Below are 13,497 nucleotides of genomic sequence, written 5' to 3'. Positions count from 1 at the left end.
CATGTACTTGGACTAATATCAAAGATATATGGTTCATAGCATATTCCAGGTATTGAAACCTCCTTTCAGGGTAGTTTACATCTCCTAAGCTTTTATAAGTTGCGCCGTGGGAGGGATAATAGCGGATATTTTCCTTTATGTTCTGGGATATTTCCATCTACTGCCCTTGAGAAGAGATAACCTACCTTTTGATGACTGCAGCATCCATAGTGCTGCTAGCATTTGGAACGTTCCGTCTTTCACAGAACCTGCTGCTTCTTGCGCTCACAGTAGACATGGAATTTAGCCCGCAGGTACCAATTTCTCATCTAAAAAGGGGAAATTTTGCAGCTGCACTGTTTTGAGACAGCCTAACAGGAGCCACAGAAGCTGGGGAGACAGGAAGAATCCAGTGAACATCACAATCTCGCAGCAACACCCGCAAAATCACCGCGATTTTGGCGCGCCACTGTGAAGTGAATATCAATCACACACATCCAAAACCCACGAGACACCCTCTTTTCGTCCTGCACCTTAGTCTACAAAAGCTCTCTGTCTCTCTTAGCATGTCTGTCACTGCTCTTGTTTACTCTCTCCAGTGGTCAGTGTGTCACCTCTCTGTCTCCTAATCTCTTTTGTCAAAAACAAAATCACCACAGATCTCTGTGATGTTGGCGCGTCCACGGTCACGTTCCTTGCCTATCCTTCCCTCACAGCTCTCCCAGACGCGCAGCATGGATCCTGACGGTGATTTCCAGTTCCTGATGGACCTGATGAGCGAGGGCTCTGTGTATGAGCCCTCCAGCGCTTCTGACAGTGACTCAGAACCTGAACATGGTCCCCTCAGTGTCCAGATTCACAGCTTGACTGCAGACATCTATCTGGACTGTCCCATAGAGGAGCTTGTCCCAGCTCGCTATGTGAGAGAAGCAGAGAAATCACGTATGGAATTCTGTTCAAGATATCCTGCAAGTTTTGGATTTTTACTCACCATTGGCTTTGTGCTTTCTAGCGGTCGTCCAACAGAAGGTCTGGGTGTTTCGCTATGGGTACCAAGACGCACGCGATATGGATCTGGAAATGTGGTCCAACACCGATATCCGCTACAGAGGAGTATTCAAGACCCTGTGCAAAGTGCCCTCATTCGACAAGGATTTGTACGATGGGGGCAGCAAATTCGAACTCGATGAACTGTTCAATAAATCCACCACTGCCCAGGGTCAAGTCTTATACGCGCTCTTGCACGAGATCCTGGAAATGGCGCATATCAGACGCCAAATGTACAGCAGAAGGTCGTACTTTTGTCTCAGGTAAAGGACTTTCTTTCTCTATCACCTTTCTTTGTTCCTCGTCCCCGTTCTGTACTGGGTCAGCTATGCTTCAGAAGGATGATATGCTGATGGAGGCTTGTCCAAACCTGCATAGTTCGAAATTAACAAATTATCACATGGACTATATGACTGGTCACCACGAGAGGCACAAAGACACACCCGACACCGCTGGATGTATCTCAATGGAAATCCACCCAGGCAAGCAAGATCTGCAGCCTGTCGTCCCACTTTCAACGGTATGGAGATAATCAAATTTGTGCCATATACCTCCCTATCCTTTGTTGAATTTCCCCCTCCAGATTGCTGTAAATCCGTATATCTTACTGATAGGAATCCTTAAACACAGACCCGAGAATCCGAGTCTCTCGCGGATGCAATGGCAGGAAAAGTCAAAATTATGCTTGCTCACCTCCTAAATCAAATCCGTCACCTTCATCCTAGGGGCGATAAGGTTCCTGACCAGGAGGTCTACCTGGTTGGTCTGCACGGTTCAAAGTTGCATATCCTACGAGCGTATTTTCCAGGCAAAAAGACATCCGCGGTGTGGTGCGGGAAGAAAGAGCTTCCCCTGCGTTCTCCTTCGGAGTATGACCAACGAAGAGATAAGGACTGCCAGGAAGAAGCAGAATCATCAAATGGCACTGGACAGCAGCAGACGGGATCGATCGATCTTTCCGAAGTCGACGACGAGCCGGATCTGCGCACATTCCGCGTCCTTGCCACCAGGGAGTTCGATCTCTGGATAAAGACAGACTTCCACGCAGCCGTAAAGGCTCTTGTTGCCCTGGTCATGTACTTGATGAGTGGTCGTGCCCGCCTCGGAAATCTGCAACGTATCTTCGAGCGCTATCCATACGAGGAAGAGAACGAAGACACCGACGAGGAGACCGAAGAAGAACGAGAGGAAATACGGAAGCAGATCATTGAAGAACAGGAACAACTGACGCAAGAGAAGACTAATGAAAGGGTGGAAGAAGAACAGGCCGTCGATGGTCTGTCCCCTTTCGAATTTACGGTGGAGTCCGATCACGCGGATAACGACCCCGACTCACCATGGTGGGATTGGATCTGCGAAGATGATGATGAAGGGCTCGATATTGCTGAGGAATATGCTGGGTGTGGTTCTGATCCGATCGATGGTGATTCTTGAGGTGTTAGCGACCAGGGGTAGACTGGATCCCCAGCAAGTTTTGGGCAGGTTTGATGAACATGAACATCAGGAACAGTAGTATCGTGATTGCTTCAGCTGAGAAGTTTGTAGTGTATCTAAGGGCCTGTAGCTCAGTGGTAGAGCGTCCGCTTTGCATATTTAAAACATACATGCGGAAGGTCAAGGGTTCGATCCCCTTCAAGTCCACGGCCTTCAATTTTTGTTTTCTGCCGTGTCTAGTTTGGATGCAGATTGTGATCAATGGCATTCGTTTTACTTCCTAGGCCTAGGAGGTACCTACGAGTGAGGTTCCGCTTCCTTTTTCTACTTTAAGTAGATATTATATGTGATTAGGAGGCACTGGGTAGAATGCTTGTAGGAGCTGCTACATGTCATGCGAAAGCATCGATCGCTGTCTTGTATGGCTAACCCTCCCGGCACGGAATATAGGATCAAATGGGTTATAGAAAGGAGCAGACATAGCGTCAAAGAGGATGTAAAAACTTGAATGATGGTCTCGAGTACCGGGAAACTGCAAATGGCGAGCTAACTCAGCCCCATATAGGATCAGCTAGGCAGCATTGAGCGGCTGAGGCTTTCGAACACTGTGAGCATGTCATGGTCGTCTGTTTCCGCGCAAGTAGACATAACGTGTTGGAAATTATGGCGCTTAACTACCACTTTGGCGTTGAATTCCCGTTCTACGCGACTTTCTGCAGTTATCAGGGTCTTCCCATGTTTCGATATGAGTGTGGAAGAGTATGGAATTAAATAGGTCGATCCAAACTCTGGTATACAAGGTGTGTGGTTCTAGACCATTCATTCTATTGTACTAGTCCTGCTTCCTGAAGATGAATTTGGTCTTTGCTAGGTGATTCTAATCTGGGGGAAATGGAAAATTAGCTGAAGAACGCACATACTATCCGGAGTCTCCTGGGTTCAGTCGTAGAAAAGAGCTTGAGGCATGGGTCAAGGGCTTAGAAGTTGCTTTGTTACTTTACTTCTTTAGGCCTCTTTCGTAGACTTTCACCTTCCGTATCACATAATTCATAAATTATTTATATTGGCACATATTAATATTCTCTGGTAAACATAGTTAATTAACAGACTCTTCCTTAGCATAGTTAATTTCTGTGTTAAAATTGGATCATTTAGTTCCTGTTTTGCTCCCATCTGCTCTTGGATATCTCTTGTTCCATCAGGAGACAGATCCAAGCGGCTACGCCTCTGTCTATATATGGAATTGAAATCTGGTGTGCTGCATTTTTGCCGACATATAGTATGGTACAACGATACATAACGGGCACTGACATGCTCTGCATGAGATGTATTGAATATACAGAGGTATTATGAATGGATCAATGACTACTAGACCGGAAGTATCAACAATGTTGGCCTATAGTTGCTAGAGTTCGAGTACACGATAGTCACTAGCAGTTGGTTCCATCCATTTTCCTAGATAACTAGGTATATAGAATTAGATGAAAAGATAGACACGCCACATTAAGGATTTGAAAAGCGGAGAATGGTGAGCAGAGTGGACCGTAGCTGTCACAGGTAAGGACCTAATTATTCCTCCGAGAAAGGGTGAATGGAAACACAATAAAATTACAGCGATAAGAGAAAACGGATATTGCGCGCGCCAAGCATTGATACCCTTTCCTTGCTTCGTTCCACCGTACCGGGTTTGCATTATACCAACTTTACAACCGCATCTCATCTTTCCGCTCGTCTTTCTGACTCGAACGGTGTGAAACCCTCAGGGCCTCGCCCATCCTCGCCTCCGGTACGGAAATACTCGATAACAACACCAATGGCATAGCACGTCGCTGCTGTCGCTACGCCGGCCAGTAAGACTCTGCGCGAAGTCCTGTGAATGAAAGACTCTTCCTTAGGAGGAGCACCAGCCTCCGAGTTAGGCTCGGAGGGTGGAGGAGTTGGGTAGGGAGACCAGTTAGGCGGACCGCCAGTGTAGATAGTTTCTTGTCTGCGGACCATCTTAGGCGGAGATGAACTAGGCGCTGCCGATTTTGAGTCTTTGGATTGTAGTTTGTCGTTCACAATCGCTTGATCAATTAATTCATCAACTTGTGCAGCTTCTTCTGGAGAGTAAGCCCCAGTACCAGGGGATACTATAGACACATTATCATCCGTAGTTCCAACTGGGCCCGACGTCGCCTGCCGTGATACAGCCTCCCGCATCTTCTTGAAAACAATGATATCTCCACCTCCCGACACGATCTCATAGCCATCCGCTTGCATTCCCGCAAAGTAAGGAAGGAATTTTGCCGGGTTGTTCAGACGGGATAGAACTTCGGATGGGGTTAGAGGGTCCTCAACTGAGCAGACAGATGATGTTGTCTCAGCCGAAGTTACCTGCAGAGTGGATGAGTCATAGGCAAGTATCCGATAAATTGCCGGTTGCGATGTCATCGTAGTCAAAGGAGGATGTTTATCCGCAGATGATTGAGTCAATTTCTCAGGTCTTGGAGCGTTTATCCGATCGATGGTCTCCGTAAGTGCCTTCATAATAATGTCTCTCTGCTCATTGAATTGTTTGGCATCCTTCAGCAAAGCATCTAATTGGCTTTCCCGAGAGATCCCAGACTTCGAACTGTCTCCCTCGGTCGATGATCCTATAGTCACAATCTTCATGTCTGGTAGCTTTCCACTTGGTGGACTCAGGTCCTCTGTAATAGAGATTGGCGCCACAGTCTTGGTGGCTTTCTGAGCCTGGAAAGATTCTGATGGAGTCGCCTCTCCTTTTTGTCTTCCTTGGCGATGCTCAGGAGTAATCTCCCCATATGTATCCTCATATATCTTCTGGATGTCACGAGTTAACTTCTCGTCGGTCACTCTTCCCTCCTTTGGCTCTAGGATTTCGGCATCAGGGCTGGTTGCGGCCTTCTGTTGCGGCTGAGTTGGTATCCGTTCGGACCGCGGTTCGGATTCCACAGCAGTAAATTTTGAGTTGTTAATTTTCTCTGTCATAGGCTGGTCCTTTCTTGATCCAGAAACCATGCCTGATGACCCATCCGCGTGCACAGTGGACGTCCATTCGTGTTGACGGACGTCTCGTACTCTGATTTCACTTCCTGGGTCTTGGTATGAGTCAAAGTCGTCTTCTAAAGCTTGGCGAGTCTTTCGCTTCTTATCGTGAAGTTCCAGCTTGGTTTTTTTTGGGTTAAAAGAAGCACGGATATCGCTGGCGCGCAGAAGGTCGACGTCGTCCGTCCTATCCTCCTGAAAGGAATAGTCCTTTGGTTGCGACACGTGCACGGAAGCACTCTGCCCTGGAGTCTCAGACCCAGTCTCGCGTACATTAGGCGTAGCTAGGTACGACCAAACGTTAGAAGTCCTCTGTTGTGATGTTTGGTGCCACCGTTCGGGGCTGTTTTTACCAGAAGGATGTGATCGTTGTTCAGGTGTAGACTCAAGTTGGGATGTGGCATTTGTCTCTTTAGGCTGTCTAAGCAAAGGTCCATCGTTAGTCTGCTCTGAAACGCCATTTGCTCGGCTCGAAGACGGCGCAGTAGGCGACATCGAGTCTGTAGATGGAGCATTCATGAAGAAGACGTCTTTATTGTCTTCGTTATTTTTCAGATCCTTCTCGACGGACGGCAAGTCATGGTCTTGAGCCATGTTCACCGATTCTTTGGTAGCTTGAGGTTTCGAATCATCAACTATTTTGTCTTCGGGCTGCTGGTAGCAAAACTGCGCCCGATAAGATTTAAAAGTCTTGAACGGTACGTCTTCAGTTTGGCCTCCTTTCACCTGCGTATTTTGGCTCGACGACTCGGGAGGGGACGACTTTTTCGGGATCATCCGACCACTAATAGGGTCAAATTCGAATGACGTCTCCGCTTCTGAGGTGGTGGAAGCCATTGAGGGTTGCACTGGAATTGCATCACCATTCGCAGACTTGGAGGACACTTCATTATTCATATTCGTATCCGATGAGGAATTTTCTGCGCCTTTTGAGGCCGCCAACCCATCTGCTTTTGCGGAATCCTTGGAATCATTCAGACCAAGGAAAGACCGGCAGAAAGCCGACCAAGGACTTGTATGCCAGTCGTGACGCCCCAATGGTTCAATCCTCTTGCCGAATAAGGCCGTATATGGATCTGCTTCAATCTCCTTTTTCAATCGCTCCATCTCCCGCTCTATGCGAGCTCTCTCCGCTTCCCACCAGCTTTCGTTCTGCTCCTTATATACATTGTCCTTTCCTCTCTGTGTATAATCCTCGTTCTTATTCGAAAAATTATCTGGACCGCTGGATTGGAACCCGCGCCACCCCCATCCCCGGCTCCACCAAGGATGTTCACGACGCGGCATCTGACCCGATTGCCGATCCAGCACGGCTTGTCGACGCAAAGCCTGTGCTTGCTTGAACATGTAAAGGCGTTTGTATCTCCTTATCCGCTGGGGAATATGCTCATCTTGGTCAAAGAGCCAGGAATTTCGGCGATCGCGGCGACTGGACTGCCAAAGAGAACGGCGCTGGGCAGGCTGAGAAGCCAAGCGTGGTAGAGTTCTGCATGAGGATGAAAGCAGGAGGACGACGGGTATAAGCTGTGGATGGTTGTTGACCGAAGAGACTCTCAAGCTCCTTCTTGCTTTGGAGCTTGATGCCAATGTCGAGAGACCCATGGCGACGTCGGTGGAAATCTAACGGCCTGAGGCGGGGAGCGCTCGTCTTGGGTGCTTATGAAGCTGCCGTCATCGAAATGAGTAGGCGTTGCGCGGAGATGTCGAGCTCATATGCGTATCTCGCACTGTCTTGAGGTACTCGATCCGGTTGACACAAATGCCAATAATTTCGCTCTTTGTATGGAGGGCTAAATCTCCTATCTCGATCACATCTCAATTTGCAGAGCGCGATAAGCGGTCTTATCTGTTGCGGTCTCGCGCACAAGTGAGCCTCAACTGCTTCAGGATAGAAAGAGGATTAGAACGGAGCCGAAAAGAATCACAATGATCAAAGATTGCCCTAAAACGCGGGGTCGAAGATTCGAAATTTTTCTCGGGCGATTGTCGTAAAGTCTACGAGATGCCGCCGTAGCTGTAAGCTGTATGCTAGCTCCGGCTGCAGCCTGAGTTAGGGCGGAGTCATGGTGGGGTCACGACCGGCGGAAGCGAAGCCGACTGAGCATCAGGAGGGGTAAACAGTACTGCGGTAGTATTCGGTAGATCTACCTATATAAAAACCGCCTGGAACGCAAAAGAAACACGCCAGCAAAATGTCTCATACACCAAGATCTGATTAGCGGCTTTGGTAGTCTCCATCTTGGATGCAACGGTGAGATACAGTAGAACAGTCGTTATACAATCGCCAGGTTAGCAAAGACTTCATTTCGGTCCATCGATCTCAATTTCCATGTCTATAGTTGCTCTCTAGTTACCCTCTAAGTACCCAATAACGCCGAACAGTTTGAGATTTATCAGTCCTAGATTATTAACAATGCTTATGTATACCGTTCCAGAAAATGGTATCTCACAGTTCACGGAGAGTCTTCACCTGACAATCCTGGGTTAAATGACCAGACGTCGGAAAGCCTGCTCAGGCACGTGGTCAACTGGATCCTCATCGGGGATGCAGATATTGTTGCTCCAAAACCGCAGACCCTCAATTCCCTCTTCCCTGCACAGGACACCTCTGTCTTCAGCCATTTCGAGCTCTTCGGCCGCCACCCCTACGCTCCATCCGAAATGCTGTGCCGCTTCTTGCGCTGTCACACCTCTGCCGAACACACGCCAATTCCAAGGAACGGGTTCGCTAGGTGGGTTACGTCGAATGTCTTCCATCCAGGCCTGGAGCTTTTGGATTGTTTTCTCGTCACTCCAGTCATACCGCTGAACAACCAGGAGGCCACTCTTGAAGCGGCGCAGACGAACCGGTAACTTAAGCTTCTCCCACAGCTCAGCCGCCTTTTGGAAGTCTGACGGGCTGACAAGTTCAACGCCATTGCGGCTGCGGTTGAAGACGGCCCAAAGATCTATGAGACTCATGATCCCACCCTCCTTATATAGTATGCCAGTTCGATCATCTGTAAGGTACTCTGCCAAGTTCCGCGAAAGTTCCGAAAGGTACAGATTCTCAGCGCCAGAGCTGAGCATGTCCTTTGTCGTTACCATACCGAGAGCGGTAGCAGATTGTGAGACCATGTCGGTCGCTTCTGAAGATCCCCCATTGTTCGCCAGACCGGATTCCCTGGCTAATGTTTCCGCAAGCGCAACCACTTCCTTTGCGGACGCCATCAATGCCTCTAGATCCTCGAACGCATTGCCAATAACAACCTCATTATTCTTGCGCGCCTGAAGGCCACGGCGTTCTAGACCCGCAATCCCAACGCCAGAAGATCGAGGAGTTGTCTGGATAGAGTTGTTAGAATTAGGAGCAGGCGAAGAAGGACCTTGGGAGGGAGACTGAGAGGGCTCCGGAACCGGGGGCGCATTCTGGAGAAGCCATTTCCTCTGGACTAGGGCTCCCTTCAATCTTTCATGGAAAATCTTTTCGCCACCCCCACGGAACGAAAGCTTGATGCTCTCGCTGATCTCTGTATTACTTATGCTAGCCGGCCCGAAAGAAGGTGCAGGTGATTCAGCGCGGTTCTTCCCAGGTCTCGATCCGCCGATAGAGCTTGTCGACACCAAGGAAGCACCACAAATTTCACACTCCAGGAGAGACGGATGATTGATGAAGGTGCACCTGGGGCAAGCTACAGACGGTGACGTATGTGAGGATGATAAGCTTTCCGAAAATTCATTTCCGTTCGGCTGAATTTGCTCTTGTCCAAATTCAAAAGCTGTCTGGCTCGCTGTCCCTCGATTTGTTGCTGCAGCGATAGCAGCCTTTAAAACAGTGGTGAGTGGTGGCTTTATACCACATGCCAAGCATGGCGGTACATGCGTCGAAGCGGTTGCAGTTGCGGGATCAAAATTAGAGGGAACAGGATTCGAGAACGAGCATATGGGGCAAATCCAAGTTGCATTTACGGGGTTCAGGGATGGCGATGCACTGCCAAAGGGACTTGCACTCCGCGAAAGTGGAGAAGATGGTTGCGCAGATGACGAGCCTGTCGACTGAGCAACCAAATGGCTGCTGCTCGCAGTACGGGACTTCCCAAGGCCTTGTTTCACTGGCTTTGGATAGAGGGTGATCTTCGGGGAGGACTTGAGGAAGCCTGCCTTATATCGGTGAGTGACCAGAGTCCAGACATCGACAAGTTGTTTCGTACTTGGTACTCCACACGATCTACCTCCCTCAGCTCAATACTGACCGAATACTTTCGCGGCTCATCGACAGAAACGTAGCATATTCTGTGAGATGTGAGGTAGGCATGCCCATTCTGGTAATTCGGGATTTTGTATTTCCTATCAGTGGGAGAAACCGTCAGTATACGCTATAGTTGAAAGTGAAGGACACAACAGATAGCAATAAAGCAGACAAGTCAGATGATTGCTTGAGGTCAAAGCGATAGAGAGAATGTGCACTCACCCTTCATATAGCCCCACCGCATCCTGAACAAAGAGCAGTGTCTCATCTGGCAACAGTGACGGGCGGAGTGCAGTGGTCAAGTCCAGTGGCTTCAATAACATCTAGCCCGCTTTGGTAATAAATGTCATTGGAACATGAAGCATTTCTGTGCCAGTACTTAGTGTCTGTCACAGTCCCGAAAGACAAAAAACACCGGTGCCTGTCTCGCGTGACGATTCTCTATCTAAGATTGCACAGTTGCAGCCCGCTTGATAGGACCGATAGGCTGCCTTCTTAGCGTCAACTGCCGCCCAAGAAACCGCCTTCATCCGCCACCAGTCAGCGCACGGATCATATAAGGTGGCTTGAAGCGGCAACCTAAGCGAGCCTCACTCTCAACGTGTCGGCCTGCTTCTCCCTTGAGCCTTTCCACTTGCTTCATCCTAGCATCTCTGAGATAACAGTCATCACCCGTGTCGTCCAGTATTGTTGTCTACCGTGCTGATAGCATCTCCCGGTCCTGGCGTTTATCAACCCGACTCTATCCCCTTACTTGAAGCCTTCCTAGTGTTACCTGCAGTCAAGGATGTTTCTTTGACCGTCTTCTCTCGATACCGTAGATTTTCTCCTTTGATATTGTCCTCCACCTTTTTCTTCTGTTTCTTTCTTATTTGTTCAAGATGAGTTCCGGGATTCCACCATGGCGTGCCTCGGTAGCGAGCACAACCACAACCACTTCTCATTATGCTGGAAATGGTGAGCCCCTTTTGACAATGTCCTTATATGTCTTGTTTCTGACTTTTGGGAGCCACTCCTGCGTACATTCCAGTGCAAGCACGTCGTAACTTTGCTCAGCCTGTTGAGTCGACAGCAGCGACCACCACTACGAGTACAGCCACTCAGCCTCCACCATCTGCCGCCCAGTCCCCGCCCAAAAAGAGGGTAGAATGGCCCCTCCCAGTTCGCATGTACGTGCAACGGAGCTTTGTTCCCGAGTACCAGATTGCAGGCGTCAGCAGACAAGAGATGGAGGCCAAGTTAAAACAGGTCATCACGGAGGCTGCGGAGAACAATAAGCTTGATAAGGTCGACTGGGACTCGTTGCCTCTGCCGCAGGTCATGATCCAGAACGAGCGCAATAAGATCCTGACCAACCCCGCTGTATCGTGGGCTGAAGTTACTAGTCAGAGAGTCGAGTTTGCAGGCGAGGAACGCTCGAAGAAGAGGAAGTCAATCGAAATGCAGTACCCACAGGAAGACCCCGGCAGCTCCCCGCCGTGGAGAAAGACTAACACCCGCAATAACTCTGAAGATCGAGTAAATTACTCTCAAACTGACAAACGACAACGGTTAGATTACAGCAAAAGTTCAAGTAAGTCCAAAGCCACTCTGGAGTATCGGAGGAAGCGATTTGAGGACCCGCGTGCCGGATATGGATCTCCACGAACGTCGTCCCGGGATCAGTCCCCCGTACCCAATGCAAACCAGGGCCCAGTGGTTGGACGGTGCCAGAACTTGGAAAAGAATTATTTCCGCTTGACCTCTGCTCCAAATCCTGATGACGTCCGTCCTCTTCCGGTTTTGGAGAAGACTCTGGATCTGCTGAAGAAGAAGTGGAGGAGGGAGAATAACTATGGTTATATCTGTGATCAGTTCAAGTCATTGCGTCAAGACTTGACCGTTCAGCATATCAAGAATGAATTCACCGTCAATGTCTACGAGATCCACGCCCGAATTGCCCTGGAGAAAGGAGACCTTGGTGAGTATAATCAGTGCCAGACGCAGCTGCGAGCATTGTACGCACAGCAACTCGGAGGGCACCCGACGGAATTTAAAGCGTATCGTATCCTCTATTTCATTCACACGCGCAACCAGACGGCCATGAACGACGCGTTAGCAGATCTAACCCCTGCAGATAAATCTGACCCTGCTGTCAAGCATGCTCTTGAGGTCCGCTCAGCCCTTGCCCTGGGAAATTACCATCGTTTCTTCCAGCTTTATCTTGACACCCCGAACATGGGAGCATATCTCATGGACATGTTCGTGGACCGAGAGCGGCTCTCAGCACTTGCATGCATTTGTAAAGCGTAAGGACCATCATACCTCCCTTTGTATAGTCCGAAGTTAATATATTCCGCAGATACAAACCTGATGTAAAAATTCGCTTTATCACTGAAGAACTTGGTTTCGAGTCCGACGAGCAGAGCGCACGCTTTATCCTCGATCACGCTCCAGAAGAGCTCCTTCAGGAGAAAGATGGAGGCGTGAAGCTTCTTACGGGCAAAGCAGGTCAGATCTTTGAATTGGCCAAAGCTGAAGCTCACAAGATTGTCGACATCAAGGGGCAAATTTGAACTTCATGCATCTCGTTTCGATATACAGTCCCAAAATCATCGCGTCATTTTCACTTCTCATTCACCTTCCCGAGCGGCAAGCGAAATGGCCCCACCGGTGTTTCACTGCCGTTGTTCCTCCCGTCTTCCTATCTATCCGCCTTTGTTTTTCACGAACCCTTTGATTCCCCATCGTTTCTTGTTTCTACCTCGACGCGTAAGATCTTACGGCTTCGAGAGCATATCTGGCGTCTTTCTGCGGTGGCGTGTGGCTCAATTAATACCCAGGTGACCCTAAAAGGTTTCGATGGCATCATTTTATTTTTCGAGTCAGATTTCTCTGCGGAATGCATGCATAGGATCTATGCGCTGGCTGTCTAGCAGCAGCAGTCGGAAATTATTGTGGTTGTCCTAGATGCAGAAATTCATGACTATTCTCTCAGTTCAAGGACATAGTTGCATGGGATTTTTCTGATCTCATCAAGTTCTGCGATATGAGTCTGGTGTGGCGGTCACTAATTATGGAAGCGGTCTGTGAACCAGCCCCCCATTTTTCATTTGCCCACATCAACGCTCACGGAACATGGCCACCCGGTTTTATGCTATCCTGAAACTTACTCTCCTGAACTTCCGGAGAATCACTGTGGATCCGTCAGCAGCATGGCTTGACACCTTTCATTTTAAGAGTATCTGCTTCTTTTACACGTAATATCAACAGTGCATAATGTGGCAAACATTTAGATTTTATGATTTCCATCAACATCTCATACGCTTTCCTCCTCCAGCAATTCAATTCTTCCATAATCTCAGCTTGTTGACATTGGTCAAATACTTTATGAACTCTCCGCAGCTGACGCCATATACCTCGCCCAACACCGATAAAGATCTCAGTTCATTATATATGCAAGCCACCAGCTCCTTCGTCACGAGCGTCATATTTATTCCTTGATAGGCGGCCGCTATATAAGAGCGGTCTAGGTAAACCGAGTTATCCATACCTACCTGCCATCTGCCAAGGCGGTACTGAAGGAACTAACTGACTGAATTACTTGGACATGTAGAAAGGTTCTCGAACGAGTCATCTGCGACTTGGCAGGCCTAGCTTCTCTTCTAACACTCCAACCGGGTCCACAGGAGACGGGACGGGACGGCAATTGAGAAGACTATGGTAGGTACTTGCTCCCGTCCTCTTTGCATGTGCGAAGTAGGTATGTAATGCACAGTATT

The 13,497-nt window shown here is 48.8% G+C and overlaps 4 protein-coding genes and 1 non-coding gene across 5 annotated transcripts; 3 read left to right on the top strand and 2 right to left on the bottom strand.

Moving 5' to 3' along the window:
* Positions 1-713: 713 nt before the first annotated feature.
* On the top strand, positions 714-2,460 carry VTN00DRAFT_422 (uncharacterized protein; the record flags this gene model as incomplete). The annotated part of the gene is made up of 4 exons (XM_069430624.1): positions 714-921; positions 992-1,289; positions 1,405-1,546; positions 1,657-2,460. 4 exons carry the CDS (start codon positions 714-716, stop codon positions 2,458-2,460), a joined length of 1,452 nt encoding a protein of 483 aa, XP_069291130.1.
* Positions 2,461-2,580: 120 nt separating this feature from the next.
* Positions 2,581-2,667, top strand: VTN00DRAFT_t46. Its single transcript has one exon. It is a non-coding gene; the product is annotated as a tRNA-Ala (tRNA).
* A 1,509-nt stretch (positions 2,668-4,176) lies between these two features.
* Positions 4,177-7,110, bottom strand: VTN00DRAFT_421 (uncharacterized protein; the record flags this gene model as incomplete). Its single annotated transcript, XM_069430613.1, has 1 exon — positions 4,177-7,110. The coding sequence occupies one exon, from the start codon at positions 7,108-7,110 to the stop codon at positions 4,177-4,179; it is 2,934 nt and encodes a 977-aa protein (XP_069291129.1).
* An 882-nt stretch (positions 7,111-7,992) lies between these two features.
* Positions 7,993-10,059, bottom strand: VTN00DRAFT_420 (uncharacterized protein; the record flags this gene model as incomplete). Its single annotated transcript, XM_069430602.1, has 3 exons — positions 7,993-9,648; positions 9,699-9,834; positions 9,959-10,059. The coding sequence occupies 3 exons, from the start codon at positions 10,057-10,059 to the stop codon at positions 7,993-7,995; spliced, it is 1,893 nt and encodes a 630-aa protein (XP_069291128.1).
* Positions 10,060-10,617: 558 nt separating this feature from the next.
* VTN00DRAFT_419 (uncharacterized protein) lies at positions 10,618-12,291 on the top strand (the record flags this gene model as incomplete). The annotated part of the gene is made up of 3 exons (XM_069430590.1): positions 10,618-10,693; positions 10,746-12,024; positions 12,078-12,291. 3 exons carry the CDS (start codon positions 10,618-10,620, stop codon positions 12,289-12,291), a joined length of 1,569 nt encoding a protein of 522 aa, XP_069291127.1.
* Positions 12,292-13,497: the final 1,206 nt, after the last annotated feature.

This window comes from Thermoascus crustaceus (genome assembly GCF_041956765.1).
Source record: "Thermoascus crustaceus strain CBS 181.67 unplaced genomic scaffold VTN00scaffold_1, whole genome shotgun sequence".
NCBI classification, from domain to species: domain Eukaryota; kingdom Fungi; phylum Ascomycota; class Eurotiomycetes; order Eurotiales; family Thermoascaceae; genus Thermoascus; species Thermoascus crustaceus.
This window is presented reverse-complemented; position numbering and strand designations above follow the sequence as displayed.